Here is a 17,765-nt window from a genome sequence, read left to right as displayed (position 1 = left end):
AAAAGAAATCAATTCCGCTAATGAAAATTAAGCCCGTAATTAAAAATCTTGGCTCAACGTCGAAAGGGAAAGAAAAGGCTGGTGTTTTTTTTTTGGATGCAAATAAGTTTGCAAGAATAAATTCCTGAAAGCGCCGCTTTCCAGGCCCCGAGCAATGCCAATCCTTCCCCCTTCCCCCCCCCACTGGAACGTTCAAGAGGACTAGCACCTTGGGCAGCCCAAGAAAAACAAAGCAGAGCTGACACGTCACCTGGGGAGACTCGTAAGGAACCATGACACTCTGCCTTCCCGTCACGGGGTCGTCGACATACTGGGAGAGGTTGTTGCCTTCCACGCGGATCAAATGACTGGCGGGTGCCGAGAGGCCTGGAAAAACCAAGAAAATTGCTTTTATTGCAAAGTTGCAGACTTGGCAAGGAAATTGCGCCGCAGCAGAAGAAGGGAAAAAATGTAGAAAAAATGATCCGGAGCCATTCACGGTGGATGCTCACAAAGGTGCGAGAAAGGGTTGCTTTCAGCTATACTGCCCCTGTCCATGGAGGCTCCATCAACGAAAATGCTTCTAATCTTTTCCTATCCTAATATTATTATGGATATTAATATCTCATGGGGTATAATCCCTTTTTTTCCCCACGTCTCCTTGCGGGATTGCAAGATATTCTTTGCTGAAAAATGGCGAACGCGTCCCGGGTCCTCGTTTTATAACGGGGGACAGATACAGTTTGTTTAGTGACCGTTTGAAGTTACGACGCCCCTGAAAGTGACTCATAGCCGTTTTTCACACACTTACGACCCGTTGTAGCATTCCCTGGCGTCACCTGATCGAAATTCAGATGCTGGGCCACCGACTCATATTTATGTCGGTCGTATGGATTGACGTAGTTATCAACTCTTCAACCAAAGAGCAATCAATCCATTTATCCATCCATCAAATTCCCCAAGGAAAATTTTGGAAGGAATTTTTTTTTTAATAGGGTGGTTTAAGAGTCCCTGAATGATTTAAAAAAAAAAAAAACGCCCCAAAGTCTTAAAACATTTAACAAGGCAGATAACCAGAAGCCTGTTAGAGTGGTGCGGTGGCCTAAGAGGTAGAGCTCAGGTCTCACAATGAGGAGGCTGTGAGTTCTATCCTAGATAGAGGCCGATATTTCTCTCTCTGGGCACGATGAGAAATATATCTGCCGAACAAAACTCCGCTGTGGTGACAGGTATAGCATCCGGCCATTCAGCACTCTGCTAACGCCATTCAGTTGCAGGCTCCACCCATCAAGGGATTGTGATGATGTTAAAAGATGATGATGATAACCGGATAACTCAGAGAAGCAAAGAGAGCCGAGTTTGAGAGAGAAAGGATAAAGGGTGGGTGGGAGGGAATCGCACCGTCGTTGAAATCGCGTCCGAGCTCGTGATTCGGGCAGCGCTTGACCACTTCGGTTACGTGTTCGGCCTTCTTATATACCGGCATGGCACGTATGACCGTCCCAGGAGGTGGCGGCGTGGAGACCTTAATCTGGATCGGACATGTCTTTGCTATTTGACAGTAGAGCTTCTTCAGCAGAGGCGAATACTGGAAATCGGAATAAAATTCACGTTAAGAGAAGGACCAGACAGGGGAGACGGGAGAGCAGCCTTCCCCTATTGGAGGGGCTGCCCCAGAGAGGAGGAAGGGGGTCAAGCTATTCTCCAAAGCCCCCGAAGGCCAGACAGGAAACAATGGACGGAAACTGAACACGGAGAGATTCAACCTGGAAATAAGGAGAAATTTTCTGACAGGGAGAACAATTAAAACTAGTGGAATAGAAGTTGCCTTCAAAAGTTGTGGGAGCTTCATCCCTGGAGGCTTTCAAGAAGAGTCTGGACTGCCATTGGTCAGAAATGGTGGAGGGTTTCCTGCTTGGGTGGGCTGGGGGTTGGACTAGACGACCTCCAGGGTCCCTTCCAACTCTATTATTATTCTGTTATTCAGAAGTTGTGGGAGCTTCATCCCTGGGGGCTTTCAAGAAGAGTCTGGAACTGCCATTGGTCAGAAATGGTGGAGGGTCTCCTGCTTGGGTGGGCTGGGGGTTGGACTAGATGACCTCCAGGGTCCCTTCCAACTCTTATTATTATTCTGTTATTCAGAAGTTGTGGATCTTCATCCCTGGAGGCTTTCAAGAAGAGTCTGGACTGCCATTGGTCAGAAATGGTGGAGGGTCTCCTACTTGGGTGGGCTGGGGGTTGGACTAGATGACCTCCAGGGTCCCTTCCAACTCTATTATTATTCTGTTATTCAGAAGTTGTGAGAGCTTCATCCCTGGGGCTTTCAAGAAGAGTCTGGACTGCCATTGGTCAGAAATGGTGGAGGGTCTCCTGCTTGGGTGGGCTGGGGGTTGGACTAGACGACCTCCAGGGTCCCTTCCAACTCTATTATTATTCTGTTATTCAGAAGTAGTGGGAGCTTCATCCCTGGAGGCTTTCAAGAAGAGTCTGGACTGCCATTGGTCAGAAATGGTGGAGGGTCTCCTACTTGGGTGGACTGGGGGTTGGACTAGACGACCTCTAGGGTCCCTTCCAACTCTATTATTATTCTGTTATTCAGAAGTTGTGGGAGCTTCATCCCTGGGGGCTTTCAAGAAGAGATTGGACTGCCATTTGTCAGAAATGGTGCTTGGGGGGGGAGGGGAGGGGGTTGGACTAGATGACCTACAAGGTCCCTTCCAACTCTTATGAATCTGTATCTAATGAATTAACCAAGACTGATTCATTTCTCCAGCCTGCAATCTCCCCAGCCCCATTTTTCCACATTATTTTTCACTATGATTACTACTTTTACTATTATTATTTTTATTACTACTATTACCAACTTGCCTTCTGTTAAGGACCTGTGCACCGCACGAGTCAAAAAGAGGGCTGTGAAAATATCTACAGACCCTCCGCATCCTGGATATAAATTGTTTCAACTCCCACCCTCAAAATGACACTATAAAGCACTGCACACCAAGACAACTAGACACAAGGATAGTTTTTTCCCCGAACGCCATCACTCTGCTCAACAAAGAATTCTCTCCGCACGCTCAAACCATTCCCCCAAGGCTGCATTACTATTACTATTAGTCTTCTCATCGTTCCTATCGCCCACTTCCTCCCAGTTAGGACTGTAAAAGCACGCACGGCGGTGTGCAGGGAGGTTTCATGCTTCTAGTCCTCATGATGTCAAGCGTTTCGAGCTTCTAGTCCTCAGTGCTAAGCTTTGCAACGGTGGCTCTCGGCGAAGCGCCTACCCGAAGGCAGCGTTTTGGCTTGTAACCTCCTTTTTAAAAACCCAACGTGTTTTTTTTGCTTGCAGGCATGCCTCAAAAGGAGACAGGATGAGTTTTAGTTTGTTTGGATCGAACGAAATGAATTTCATCGTGCAAATTTATTTTATTTTGTTTTAAAATAAGGGTGGCAGATTATTTTGTTTTAGCAGGGGGTTGGACTAGAAGACCTTCAAGGTCCCTTCCAGCTCTATTCTGATTGGTAGATTAAAATGGTCTAGAGTCTCCTCTTGAGCAGGGGTTGGAGTAGAAGGCCTCCAAGGTCCCTTCCAGCTCTATTCTGATTGATTGGTTGAAATGGTCTAGACTCTCCTGCTTGAGCAGGGGGTTGGACTAGAAGACCTCCAAGGTCCCTTCCAGTTCTATTCTGATTGATTGATTGAAATGGTCTAGGGTCTCCTGCTTGAGCAGGGGGTTGGACTAGAAGACCTCCAAGGTCCCTTCCAGTTCTATTCTGATTGATTGATTGAAATGGTCTAGACTCTCCTGCTTGAGCAGGGGGTTGGACTAGAAGACCTCCAAGGTCCCTTCCAGTTCTATTCTGATTGATTGATTAAAATGGCCTAGGGTCTCCTGCTTGAGCAGGGGGTTGGACTAGAAGACCTCCAAGGTCCCTTCCAGCTCTATTCTGATTGATTGTTTGAAATTGCCTAGGGTCTCCTGGCTCAAGCATGGGGTTGGACTAGAAGACCTCCAAGGTCCCTTCCAGCTCTATTCTAATTGATTGATTGAAATGGTCTGGGGTCTCCTGCTTGAGCAGGGGGTTGGACTAGAAGACCTCCAAGGTCCCTTCCAACTCCGCTCTTGAATTGTGTTGTATTGTACCCCTATCCTAAGTTATCTCCTGATTTAAATACTCTCTCTATATATATTCTACTTTTACCCTTTGTATACCTTAAGTTTTACGTTCAAGCCAAGGAATACCATTTATTCCAAATTTGATAATCCGGTATTCTTTCTTCCCTCGCCTTCATTCCCATAGACAGTCTATCCATTTCTGCCGTGCAAATTATTATTATTTTTTAAATCGACAGTTTTCTAGGCTTTCGAAATTTCCTTGGGATTATGATCCGTTTAAGCCTCCCGCTGGAGGCAGCCTTGTGGTGGGGAAAATCCAACCTTTTTTTTTTTCTTTTCTCTCCCCTAATTCACCCAAACGTCAACGCTTTGCCAATGAGGATTTATTTCCCCGTCAACCTGTCAAAAGGTGGCTTTAGCGCATCCCCCATCTGGAATAATTGCTCTCCCGAAGCATCATTATCGGCTCATCGTTTGTGGGGGATTTTTTTCGGTTTTTTGCAAAGCACAACAATTTGACTTTGGTCGCCAGAGAAAAATGGGGTTCTGCGTTCGAGACGCTTTGTCAAAACATCTGCGGTCAAGGGCAAGAAGTCCTTGACTTAAGCCCCCTCCGCTTAGTGACATGGTTGCACTCCGTGAGAGAAGGAGAAGGGCCACCTTCCTTTGCGTTGGGATGCCGTGACTCAGACATATGACACTGTTGTGACTCTCCGGGACGGCTTATCCTTGTGGCTTCGTGGCTGGCGGGGATTGGGAATTGGGGTTGCAGGAGAAGGGTGGCACAACCTTTGTAACGTTAAGACGGGTATGTGTGTGTGTGTTCAACACCCGGAGGGAGGGAGGGAGGAAGAGGAAGGATTGGAAGGGAAGGGAGGGAAAGGAAGGAAGGAAGGAAAAGGGAGATGGGAAAGAAAGAGGGAGGAAGAGAAAGGATTGGAAGGGAAGGAGGGAAGGAAGAAAGAGAGGGAGGGAGGGGAAGGAAGGAAGGAAAAGGGAGATGAGAAAGAAAGAGGGAGGAAGAGAAAGGATTGGAAGGGAATGAGGGAAGGAAGAAAGAGGGAGGGAGGGGAAGGAAGGAAGGAAGGAAAAGGGAGATGGGAAAGAAAGAGGGAGGAAGAGAAAGGATTGGAAGGGAATGAGGGAAGGAAGAAAGAGAGGGAGGGGAAGGAAGGAAGGAAGGAAAAGGGAGATGGGAAAGAAAGAGGGAGGAAGAGAAAGGATTGGAAGGGAAGGAGGGAAAGGAGGGAAGGTAAAGGGAGGTGGGAAAGAGGGAGGAAGAGAAAGGATTGGGAAGGAGGGAAAGGGAGAAAGGGAGGGAGGGAGGGGAGGGAAGGAAGGAAAAGGGAGATGGGAAAGGAGGAAGAGGAAGAAAGAGAAGGAAGGAAGGGAGGAAAAGGAAGGAAGGCAAAGGGAGGTGGGAAAGAGGGAGGAACAGAAAGGATTGGAAGGGAAGGGTGGGAAGGAAGAAAGAGGGAGGGGAAGGTAGGAAGGAAAAGGGAGATGGGAAAGAGGGAGGGAGAGGAAGGATTAGAAGGGAAGGAAGGAAGGGAAGGAAGAAAGAGGAAGGAAAGGAGGTGGGAAAGAGGGAGGAAGAGGAAGGATTGGAAGGGAAGGAAGGGAAGAGAAGGGAGAAAGGAAAAGGGAGGTGGGAAAATGGAAGAGGAAGAATTGGAAGTGAGGGAGGGAGGGATGGAGAAAGTAAGGAGAGAAAAGACATGGGAAAGAGAGAGGGAGGAAGAGGAAGGATTTGAAGCGAAGGTTGGAAGGGAGGGAGGAGAAAAAAGGGGGATGGAGAAGAGAGGGAGGGAGGAAGTGGAAGGATTGGAAGGGAAGGAGGGAAGGAAGAAAGGGAGGGAGGAAGAAAGAAAAGGGAGATGGGAAAGAGGGAGGATTGAAAAGGAAGGTAGGGAGGAAGGAGAGAAAAGGAGGGAGGGAAGAGGACGGGAAGCAGAAAGGAAGGGAATAAAGAAAGGAAGGAAGGAGAGAGAGATGAAGAGAGAGGGAAGAAAGGGAGGGAGGGAGATGAAGGAGGGAGACAGGAAGAAAGGGGGGAGGAGAATGGAAGGAAGGAAGGAGAGAAAGAGAAAGGAAAGGAAGACTGGTTAGGCCAAACCATTTCCTCCAGCCAGCCAGTTTAGGGGAGGAGGGAGTCCAATTGCACCCACTGGGACTCACCCTCCACCCCCATGGCCTTCCACACCCTTCCCCCTCCCCTCTGCAGAGGGGCAGCCCTCGACCCAGGGCGAAGTGGGCACCAGCTGGCGGGACCCCACCCAGCCGTGCAGGTGGTTTGGGGAGCGGCTCCTGACTCCTCCCCCACCCTCGGCTTCCCCATTGGGGAGGGGGGGCGTTTGGGAGCATGGCCTGGCATGCCGATGCCGCCAGGGCAAGCCTCGCCGTGCCAAGCATTCCACCCACTTCCCGCGAAAAGGCTGAGGCCCCGTGCCAAGGCGTAGCACACGCACACACACACACATGCTCGGAAATCCCGGGATCCAAAGGATCACCTCATCCCCCAAACTCCACAGGTATGTTTTGACGCCTAGGCGCCTCCTGCCCAAACACGCCTCCTCGCTCTCGCTCTTCGCCAGCGGTTGGCTCCCATTTGGGGGAGGATGATGGGAGCTGGAGTCAGCAAGGACTGGAGCAGAAGGGATGGATGAACCAAAGGCAGGAAGGAGAGGAAGGATTGGAAAGGAGGGGAGGAAGAAAGGGAGGAAGGGAGGGAGGGAGAGGGGGAAAGGGAGATTGGGAAGGAAGGAGAGAGAAGGTGAGAAAGATGATAGATAGATAGATAGATAGATAGATAGATAGATAGATAGATAGATAGATAGATAGATAGATAGATAGATATAGAGATGAGAGAGAGAGATGATATATATATATAGAGATAGATAGATAGATAGATAGATAGATAGATAGATAGATAGATAGATAGATAGATAGATAGATAGATAGATAGATAGATACATACATACATACATACATACATAGATACATAGATACATAGATACATAGATACATAGATATGAGAGAGAGATGATACAGAGATAGACAGACAGAGATTGATAGATATTGATAGATAAGAGATAGATAGATAGATAGATAGATAGATAGATAGATAGATAGATAGATAGATAGATAGATAGATAGATAGATAGATATTGATAGAGATGAGAGAGAGATGATATGGATGGATGGATGGATGGATGGATGGATGGATAGATAGATAGATAGATAGATAGATAGATAGATAGATAGATAGATATGATAGATATGATAGATAACTGGATAGATAGATAGATAGATAGATAGATAGATAGATAGATACATACATACATACATACATACATACATACATACATACATACATACATAGATATGAGAGAGAGATGATACAGAGATAGACAGACAGAGATTGATAGATATTGATAGATAAGAGATAGATAGATAGATAGATAGATAGATAGATAGATAGATAGATAGATAGATAGATAGATAGATAGATAGATAGATAGATAGATAGATAGATAGATATTGATAGAGATGAGAGAGAGATGATATGGATGGATGGATGGATGGATGGATGGATGGATAGATAGATAGATAGATAGATAGATAGATAGATAGATAGATAGATAGATAGATATGATAGATATGATAGATAACTGGATAGATAGATAGATAGATAGATAGATAGATAGATAGATACATACATACATACATACATACATACATACATACATACATACATAGATTGATGAGAGAGATGATACAGAGATAAACAGACAGAGATTGATAGATATTGATAGATAGATAAGAGAGATAGATAGATAGATAGATAGATAGATAGATAGATAGATAGATAGATAGATAGATAGATAGATATTGATAGAGATGAGAGAGAGAGATGATATAGATGGATGGATGGATGGATGGATGGAGGGAGGGAGGGATGGATGGATAGATAGATAGAGATGAGAGATGACAGAGATAGACAGATTGAGATTGATACAAATTGATAGATAGATGAGATAGATACAGACAGACAGACATATGAGAGATGGATGATGGATGGAGAGATAGACAGACAGACAGATAACAATATATATAGAGAGATGATAGAGAGATAGATTGATTGATTGATTGATAGAGAGATAGTAGAGATGAGAGATAGAAATATGATATAAATAGACAAACAGAGATGAATGAGATGGATGGATGGATAGACAGATAGACATACAAAAATACATACATACATACAGATAGATAGATAGATAGAAATATACCTATCTGTGTAAATATATAATACATTTTTACGTATTTAGATTTGCAATATTCATAACCCCCTGCATGGATCCTGAATGGGGTAGATGGAAGGTAGGGGACCTCAGAGGTCATCTAGTCCGACCCTTGCCCGATGCACCTGCCCTCACACGTTCTCTCGCGTTCCCTCCAAATAATCCCGATCGTGGCTGGTGGTGTCGTAGTGTCATGTGTGGCTAGACAAAACAACTCGTGTGGTTCCTCAGCCAGGCTCAAACCACTTTCACGGGCTTATCTGAGAAACAACCTATCCTAGCTTATCGGTGGGGGTGGAGGACATAGGAAGCCTGGCTTAGGGCCTTTGCGTGAAGCTCCCCTCTCCAAGGTGGCTTGTTTATGGCTGGCCTGGTTTGGCTTCCCAGGCGGGAGACCGTCTTCCTGGGAATGGAGACACACACACACACACACACACGAAAGGAGGTGTTTTGTGCATGTCGGTTTGTTCTGTGCCATGTTGGGACAGGAAGAGCGGAGAAGCCGCAGGCCATGGCAGCGGTTCGTCCCACGCAGACGAAACTTCCGCCTCTCTCAAGCCCCAACAGCTCCCGCCGGCTGCCCCAGAGAGGGTGATGGCAAGAACCCCCAGGGAGGAGGGGGGTTTATCTGGAAAATGGGCAGGACTGGTAGGGGAAGTGGTGGTGGTGGTGGGGAAGCTGGGCCCACCCTGGCTCTTGGGAAGCAAGTGGGCATCTGCCCTCTTCTTTAAATTGAGACCTTCCTTCCTTCCTTCCTCTCTTCCGTTCTCTCTCTTTCTCTTTTTCTCTTCCTTTCCTTCCTTTCCTCCTCCCTCCCTCCACTCTTTCTATTTCCTTCCTTCCACTCTCCTCCATCTCCTCTTTTCCTTTCCTTCCCACCTATTCTCTTCCTTTTCCCTTCCTTTCTTCCCTCTCTCCCTCCACTTCTATTCCCTTCCTTCCACCCTCCCTCCATCTCCTCTTTCCTTTTCTTTCTTTGCTACCTATCCTCTTCCTTTTCCCTTCCTTTCTTCCCTCTCTCCCTCCACTTCTATTCCCTTCCTTCCACCCTCCCTCCGTCTCCTCTTTTCTTTTCTTTCTTTCCTACCTATCCTCTTCCTTTTCCCTTCCTTTCTTCCCTCTCTCCCTCCACTTCTATTCCCTTCCTTCCTTCCACCCGCCCTCCATCTCCTCTTTCTTTTCCTTTCCTTCCCACCTATCCTCTTCCTTTTCCCTTCCTTTCTTCCTTCTCTCCCTCCACTTATATTTCCTTCCTTCTTTATACCCACCATCTCCTTTCTTTTCCTTTCCTTCCTATCCTCTTTCTTTTCCATCCCTTCCTTCCTCTCTCCCCTTTCTTCTTCCTTTCTTCCCTCCCTCCCGTCTTTCTTTTTCCTTCCTTCCTTCCTTCCTTCCTTCCTTCCTTCCTTCCTTCCTTCCTTCCTTCCTTCCTTCGAATAGGAGATAGTAGAATAGAACAGAATAATAGGAACAGAACAGAAAAATGAAGAATAGAATAGAATAAAGAATAGAATAGAATTACAAATAATATAGAATAGAAATAACATAGAATAGAAATAACATAGAACAGAAATAACATAGAATAGAAATAACATAGAATAGAAATAACATAGAATAGAAATAACATAGAATAGAAATAACAGAACAGAAATAAAATAGAATAGAAATAAAATAGAATAGAAATAACATAGAACGGAAATAAAATAGAATAGAAATAAAATAGAATAGAAATAACATAGAACGGAAATAAAATAGAATAGAAATAAAATAGAATAGAAATAAAATAGAATAGAAATAGAATAGAAATAAAATAGAATAGAAATAACATAGAATGGAAATAACATAGAATAGAAATAGAATAGAATAGAAATAAAATAGAATAGAAATAAAATAGAATAGAAATAACATAGAACGGAAATAAAATAGAATAGAAATAAAATAGAATAGAAATAAAATAGAATAGAATAGAAATAGAATAGAAATAAAATAGAATAGAAATAACATAGAATGGAAATAACATAGAATAGAAATAGAATAGAATAGAAATAAAATAGAATAGAAATAACATAGAATAGAAATAAAATAGAATAGAAATAGAATAGAATAGAAATAAAATAGAATAGAAATAACATAGAATAGAAATAACATAGAATAGAAATAGAATAGAACAGAAATAGAATAGAATAGAAATAAAATAGAATAGAAATAACATAGAATAGAAATAACATAGAATAAAAATAGAATAGAATGCAGAAAATATGCAGAATAGAATAGAACAGAATAGAATAGAATAGGAATTTTATTGTCACTTTAAATGCACACTAATCAACATACATTAAAATGAAATTTGGTGGCCTTCAGCTTTCCAAAAAGAGAACCATTATGCGTATTCCAGGGCTTTTGACAATTGTTTCCCCCCCCAAAAAAATTTTTTTTAATTTCTTTTTTGTGCAATTGTGTTCAGAGCCCTTTCCATGAAGTTTCATGTTCTGAAGAGGTTTTGGATTCTGGATTGCGGGGGGGGAGGCCTAAATCTAGGGGAAGGGGAGAGAGGGGGGGGCCACTGTGGGCGACGGTGTGTTTGTGTGCTGTTTGGGGAAGCGAAGTGTGTGCCTGGGGCGTCTAATTTCCTTACCGCCTTTGTACAAGCAGCTGCAGAGGAGTCCCCTCCGCAGGGCAGGCTGAGGCAGATTGCCTGGGAAAGGTGCTAATAACACATATGTCGTCTCGCTCTGGCGTGTAGCTGCTTGCAAACCGCAAATACCGTTAACCAACTTTGCAAAATCTGTCCGGACAGATCCAGGGAGTGAAAAGACACGCGGCGGGGCAAGGCTCCTCTTCCTAGGGTGGGTAGTCCTCGGCTTACGGCCACAGGGGAGCTCCAGATTTCTGTTGCTAAGCGAGACGTTCGTTCTGTGAATTTGAACGCCGGCTCGCAAAACCTGGGCTGGGACCCATTTTGGGGAATAAGCTTTGAATTATTAACAGAGTAAGAACTGGATTTTTTTAGTTCTATTTACGAAGCGTTTGGACTGGGATACGAAATGCAGGGGAAGGGAGGGAGGAAGAGAAAGGGATGGAAGGAAGAGAAAGGAAGGAAGAGAAAGGGATGGAAGAGAAAGGAAAGGAAGGAAATGAAGGATGGAGAGAAGAGGAAGGAAGGAATAAGGAAGGAAGAGAAAGGGATGGAAGAGAAAGGAAGGAAGGAAAAAGAGGGATGGAAAGAAGGGAAAGGAATAAGGAAGGAAGAGAAAGGGATGGAAGAGAAAGGAAGGAAGGAAAAAAGGGGGATGGAAAGAAGAAGAAGGAAAGAAGGAAGGAATAAGGAAGGAAGAGAAAGGAAGGAAGAAAAAGGGATGGAAGAGAAAGGAAAAGAAGGATGGAAGGAAGAGAAAGGAAGGAAGGAAAAAAGAGAGATGGAAAGAAGAGGAAGGAAGGAAAGAAGGAAGGAATAAGGAAGGAGGAGAAAGGGATGGAAGAGAAAGGAAAGGAAAGAAAGAGGGATAGAAGGAAAAGAACGGAATTGAAGAAAGAGGGAGGAAGAAGGAAGGAAGAAAAAGGGATAGAAGGAAGAGAAAGGAAGGAAAGAAGAAAGGAAGAGAAAGGGTTGGAAGAGAAAGGAAGGAAGAAAAAAGGGATGAAAGGAAGGAAATGAAAGGGATGGAAGGAAGGAAGGAAAAGACGGATGGAAGAGAAAGGAAGGAAGGAAAAAAGAGGGAGGAAAGAAGAAGGAAGGAAAGAAGGAAGGAATAAGGAAGGAAGAGAAAGGGATGGAAGAGAAAGGAAGGAAAAGAAGGATGGAAGGAAGAGAAAGGAAGGAAGGAAAAAAGATGGAAAGAAGAGGAAGGAAGGAAAGAAGGAAGGAATAAGGAAGGAAGAGAAAGGGATGGAAGAGAAAGGAAAGGAAAGAAAAGAGGGATAGAAGGAATGAACGGAATTGAAGAAAGAGGGAGGAAGAAGGAAGGAAGGAAGAAAAAGGGATAGAAGGAAGAGAAAGGAAGGAAAGAAGAAAGGAAGAGAAAGGGTTGGAAGAGAAAGGAAGGAAGAAAAAAGGGATGAAAGGAAGGAATGAAAGGGATGGAAGTGGAAGGAAGGAAGGAAGGAAAAGATGGATGGAAGAGAAAGGAAGGAAGGAAAAAGGGATGGAAAGAAGAGGAAGGAAGAGAAAGGGATGGAAACAGAAAGCAGGAGGGGGTGAAAAAGAGGAAGGAAGGAAGGAGAATAGAAAAAGAAATCAGAAGGAGTTGGAAGGGACCTTGGAGATCCCCTTGCTCAAGCAGGAGACCCATAGCTAATGATGCTATTCCTGCCTTGAGCAGGGGTTGGACTAGAAGACCTCCAAGGTCCCTTCCAGCCCTAGGATCCCGCATTCCAGCTTCTTCCGTCTTATGGACCAGATCTCAAGACTCACAAAGGAATAATAACTTCCCTATTTGTCCCTGTTTCCAGTCCGTCCGGGATGCGGAAAAAGTCTTCCCAGAAACACAGATCCATTTTTTGGTTCCCCCCCCCCAAAAAGGGCAAATTTACCAAGCCGGCTCCTTACAGCTTGCCTTCCCCCCCCCCCACTGCCTCTGCAGACCCCCAAAACGGAGACTGAGCCCCCCTCCCCTCCCCAGATGCCAATTAGGCCAGATGGAGGTGGGGTCGTCCAAGGGGACGCACGGCTGGAGGTTGGATTTGTGAAAAATATTAATTATCTCTCGGTTGGGAAAGGAGCAACAGCTGGAGCAGCTCCTGACTCCCAACGTGCCCAAACAAGCAGACCCCCCCAATTTTTTTGCCATCGGTTGGCGTGCATCGTCACGCCGGGTGCCACCACAGCTGACCGATCGCCCGCTGGCAAAATGAATCACGGGCAGAAAAGGTGTGTGTGCGTGTGTGTGTGTGTGAAGTGGGAAACACGCTGGTGTTTTGTTTGAAATCCTGACTGTGTGATTAGGACAATATTCCTACTTTCCTCGCAGAGGACTAGAAGATTGGCCGGGCTGTAGATGGCTGTCGGGAGGCCGGGCGATGCATTCGGCCAGGATGGTTCATACAAAAATAAGGTGGCAGGGAGGAATCACAAGAATTGTGGCTTGTTGTTGTTTTCCCTTCAAATGCCAATGCGTTGGGGGAGTTATTCAAATGCAGGGCTTTATAAATGCAATTTTTTCACGCGGTGTAAGCTGTTTTTATACGTTATCTAGCAGAATAAAATGCACTGGACAACATTTGTCCGGAAGGGTATAGAGCAGGTTTCCTGCCTTGAGCAGGGGGCTGGACTAGAAGACCTCGGAGGCCCCTTCCAGCCGTACTGTTCTATGTTTGACGTTTTATGTTCTAATTTCAGCGCAATTTATAACATATGCCCCCACCTCCACCAGTTTCCTCTTCCAGTTTTTGAACTGGGAAGGCCATTTGTCTGGAACGGAATAGACTAGAGCAAAGGGTTGGGCTAGAGGACCTCCAAAGTCCCTTCCAACTCTGTTATTCTATTCTATTCCATTCCATCCCCTATTCTAGTCTACTCTATTCCTTATTCTGTTCTGTTCTCTTCTATTCTGTCTCTATTCTATTCTATTCTATTCTATTCGTCTTGACTCTATTCCTTATTCTATTATATTCTATTGTATTCTATTCTATTCTGTATATTCTATTGTATTCTATTCTATTCTGTATATTCTATTCTATTCTGTCTATATTCCATTCTATTCTATTCTGTCTATATTCCATTCTCTATTCTATTATTACTCCTTATTCTATTCTATTCTATTCTATTCAACTTGACTCTACTCTAATCCTTATTCTATTCTATTATATTCTATTCTATTCTGTCTATATTCTATTCTATTCTATTCTACTCTACTCTATTCCTTATTCTGTTCTGTTCTCTTCTATTCTATTCTCTCTATTCTATTCTATTCTATTTGACTTGACTCTATTCCTTATTCTATTATATTCTATTGTATTCTATTCTATTCTGTATATTCTATTGTATTCTATTCTATTCTGTATATTCTATTGTATTCTATTCTATTCTGTATATTCTATTCTATTCTGTCTATATTCCATTCTATTCTATTCTGTCTATATTCCATTCTCTATTCTATTATTACTCCTTATTCTATTCTATTCTATTCTATTCAACTTGACTCTACTCTAATCCTTATTCTATTCTATTATATTCTATTCTATTCTGTCTATATTCTATTCTATTCTATTCTACTCTACTCTATTCCTTATTCTGTTCTGTTCTCTTCTATTCTATTCTCTCTATTTTATTCTATTCTATTTGACTTGACTCTATTCCTTATTCTATTATATTCTATTGTATTCTATTCTGTCTATATTCTATTCTACTCTATTCTACTCTATTCTATTCTACTCTATTCTATTCTATTCTATTCTCTATTCTGTTCTACTCTACTCCTTATTCTATTCTATTCAACTTGACTCTACTCTAATCCTTATTCTATTCTATTCTATTCTATTCTATATTCTATTCCTTTCCGTATTCTGTATTTTATTCCATTCTCTTCTCTTCAAGCTTAAGATAGGCTTAAGATACAGAAGGATCTTGACAAACTTGAACGTTGGGCACTATCTAACAAAATGAAATTCAATGGTGAAAAGAGTCAGGTTCTACATTTAGGCAAGAAAAACAAAATGCACAGGGACAGGATAGGTGGTACCTTGCTCAACAGTAGTAACTGTGAGAAGGGATCTTGGAGGCGTAGTGAACAACCGTTTAAGTGGAGCCAGCCGTGTGCAGCAGCTGTCAAAAAAGCCAGCACAGTTCTAGGCTGCATCAACAGAGGGAGAGAATCAAGATCACGTGAAGGGTTAATGCCACTTTATAAGGCCTTGGGAAGGCCACACCTGGAATATTTGCATCCAGTTTTGGTCGCCACTATGTAGAAAAGATGTGGAGACTCTAGAAAGAGTGCAGAGAAGAGCAACAAGGAGGATTAGGGGACTGGAGGCTAAAACATAGGAAGAACGGTTGCAGGAACTGGGTATGTCTAGTTGAATGAAAAGAAGGACCAGGGAGACAGGATAGCAGTCTTCCAATATCTCAGGGGTTGCCCCAAAGAAGAGGCAGTCAAGCGATTCACCAGGAGAAGAAGCAATGGGTGGAACTAATCAAGGAGAGAAGCAACTGAGAACTAAGGAGAAATCTCCTAACAGTGAGAACAATTAATCAGTGGAACAGAAATTACCTCCAGAAGTTGTGAATGCCCCAACACTGGAAGCCTTTAAGAAGAGGTTGGATTTGTTTCAAATGGTGTAGATTTTCCTGCCTGAGCAGGGGAGGGTTGGGCTAGAAGACCTCCAAGGTCCCTTCCAACTCTGTTATTCTATGATAATCTTCTCTTCCCTCCCCTCCCCTCCCATTCCATTCCATCTTTTTTTTTTTGCAAAGAAAAGATAGATTAAATCCTTGTGGCTGATGAGCCAAACTTTTGAATGGCTTGAAATTAGGAAGTGGTCGAAGGGGATTTGCGATTCCTAATCCTTCCGTCTGGGGGGGGGGGTTGGTTTTTTTTTGGGGGGAGGCCTCCTAGAGACCTCAAGAGGAGGAAAAATGCTTTGGCAGAATAAGGAAGATGGCAGTTATGGTTTTGCTTTTTTTTTTTTCATACGTGAGGATGAAGCTGGCAAGAAAACACATTTTATCTAAAATTCTCCAGGAGGCATCTGTTCCACCCCAGACACCACTCCAAAATAATATTTGGTCAATATTCTGCAGTAACCATAGGTTTGAGTTCGATCCCAGGCAGAAGCAGATATTTCTCTCTCTGGGCACAATGAGAGAATATATCTGCTGAACAAAACTCCTCATTGGCGACAGGAAGGGCAACCGGCCAGTAAAACAGCTCCCATTGAGTTGCCCAGACTCTACCCCGCAAGGAATTATGGGGTCGTTAAAAGAAGACGATTCTGCAATAACACAGGTAGTCCCTCGGGTTACAACCCAAACCGAGCCCAAAATTGAGGTTGCTAAGTGAAACATCTGCTAAGTGAGTTTTGCCTTGAGCTTTCTTGACACCGTTGTTAAGTGAATCGCTGCAGTTGTTAAACCAGTAACATGGTCGTTAAGTGAATCAGGGTTCGCTAGTCGGAAGGTTGCAAAAGGCGATCGCGTGACCCCGGGATATTGCGACGGTCATAAATTTGAGTCAGTTGCTAAGCGTCTGAATTTTGATTCATGTGACCCCCCCCCCCGGGGATGTGGCAACGGTCATAAGTGTGAAAAACTGTCACTTTTTTGGGGTGTCGTCGTAACTTTGAATGGTCCCTGAATGAATTGGTGGGTAGCCTGTATTTAGTCCTCCAAGGAAAAAGAGTTGGAGAGAAAGACTGGCTGGAAAGGTTAGCCCATCTCTCACCTGAGTCAGGGAACCAACCTGGCCGGGCAGCCAAAATTCTGCAAACACTTGATTGGTTGTGGTGGACAAGCCACGCCCTCCCCTGCTTCCTACATGGCCAATGGAGAAGCAGGGGTGATGTCATGAAGCCATGCCAGAATGCTTCTGCTGCAAAGGATGCTGGGATATCAGAAGTCACCTGAAAAGCAGGTATGCCTCAATTGCTCCAGTTTATGAGATTGGAGTTAACCTGGTTTATATTGGTGGGTCTGATGGCTTTGGGAACAAACTCTTTGGATTGGGTTGTCCTGAGAGCTGGCTAGGAAAATGGGACACGTGTTTTTGTGCGCCTACTTAAAAAGCTCTAATAAACTTGATGTGCCCAATTTATTCAGCTCAACTAAAGTAAACTTGGTTTGTCCAACTAACAAACCTCCAGTAAACATGGTTTCCCCAACTTCCCGAGTTTGACCTGTAACTTAGTTTGCCTGACTTTAAAAGCTCAACTAGTAAACTTGGGTTTGCCCAACTTCCTAAGCTTATCTAGTAAACTTAATTTGCCTGACTTTAAAAGCTCAACTAGCAAACTTTTTACAAGTTCGTCCAACTTACTAAGTTTACTCAGCTATTTGTAGCTTATCGAGTCCCCCTATGGTTTGTTCTCGCCAGAGGGAAAATCTTTTCCAAGTTGGGTGGGTGGGTTATGGAGGGTCTGTTTGGGAAAAAGGAAAGACCCTCAGCAGAGAGGGTGGGGGAGGAGGATTTGGTTAAAAAAAATAGATGCAGTGTTTTGCTACATTAATAGCTTCTAGTTCTTAAAGCCAGACACAGAACTAAATGTTGAAATATTAGAATATTACAGGGGAGAATGATAGGTAGGTAGGTAAGTAGGTAGGTAGGTAGGTAGGTAGGTAGGTAGGTAGGTAGGTAGATAGATAGATAGATAGATAGATAGATAGATAGATAGATAGATAGATAGATAGATAGATAGATAGATAGATATAGGGATGGAT

General features: G+C 43.7%; 1 protein-coding gene across 1 annotated transcript in view; it reads right to left on the bottom strand.

The window, feature by feature from the left end:
* TP73 (tumor protein p73) overlaps positions 1-17,765 on the bottom strand; it is a gene marked incomplete at its 5' end in the record, with an annotated part of 35,340 nt that overhangs the window by 10,222 nt on the left and 7,353 nt on the right. Inside the window, 2 exon segments of the mRNA XM_087701883.1 lie at positions 251-366; positions 1,381-1,567. Of these exon segments, the coding sequence (XP_087558009.1) occupies positions 251-366; positions 1,381-1,567 (303 nt within the window).

The sequence above is a fragment of the Thamnophis sirtalis genome, unplaced genomic scaffold (genome assembly GCF_051295495.1).
Source record: "Thamnophis sirtalis isolate CommonGarterSnake01/CBP01778 unplaced genomic scaffold, rThaSir2_p1.2 scaffold_15, whole genome shotgun sequence".
Classification (NCBI taxonomy): domain Eukaryota; kingdom Metazoa; phylum Chordata; class Lepidosauria; order Squamata; family Natricidae; genus Thamnophis; species Thamnophis sirtalis.
Note: the sequence above shows the minus strand (reverse complement) of the source record. Positions and strands in the feature narration are given on the sequence as shown.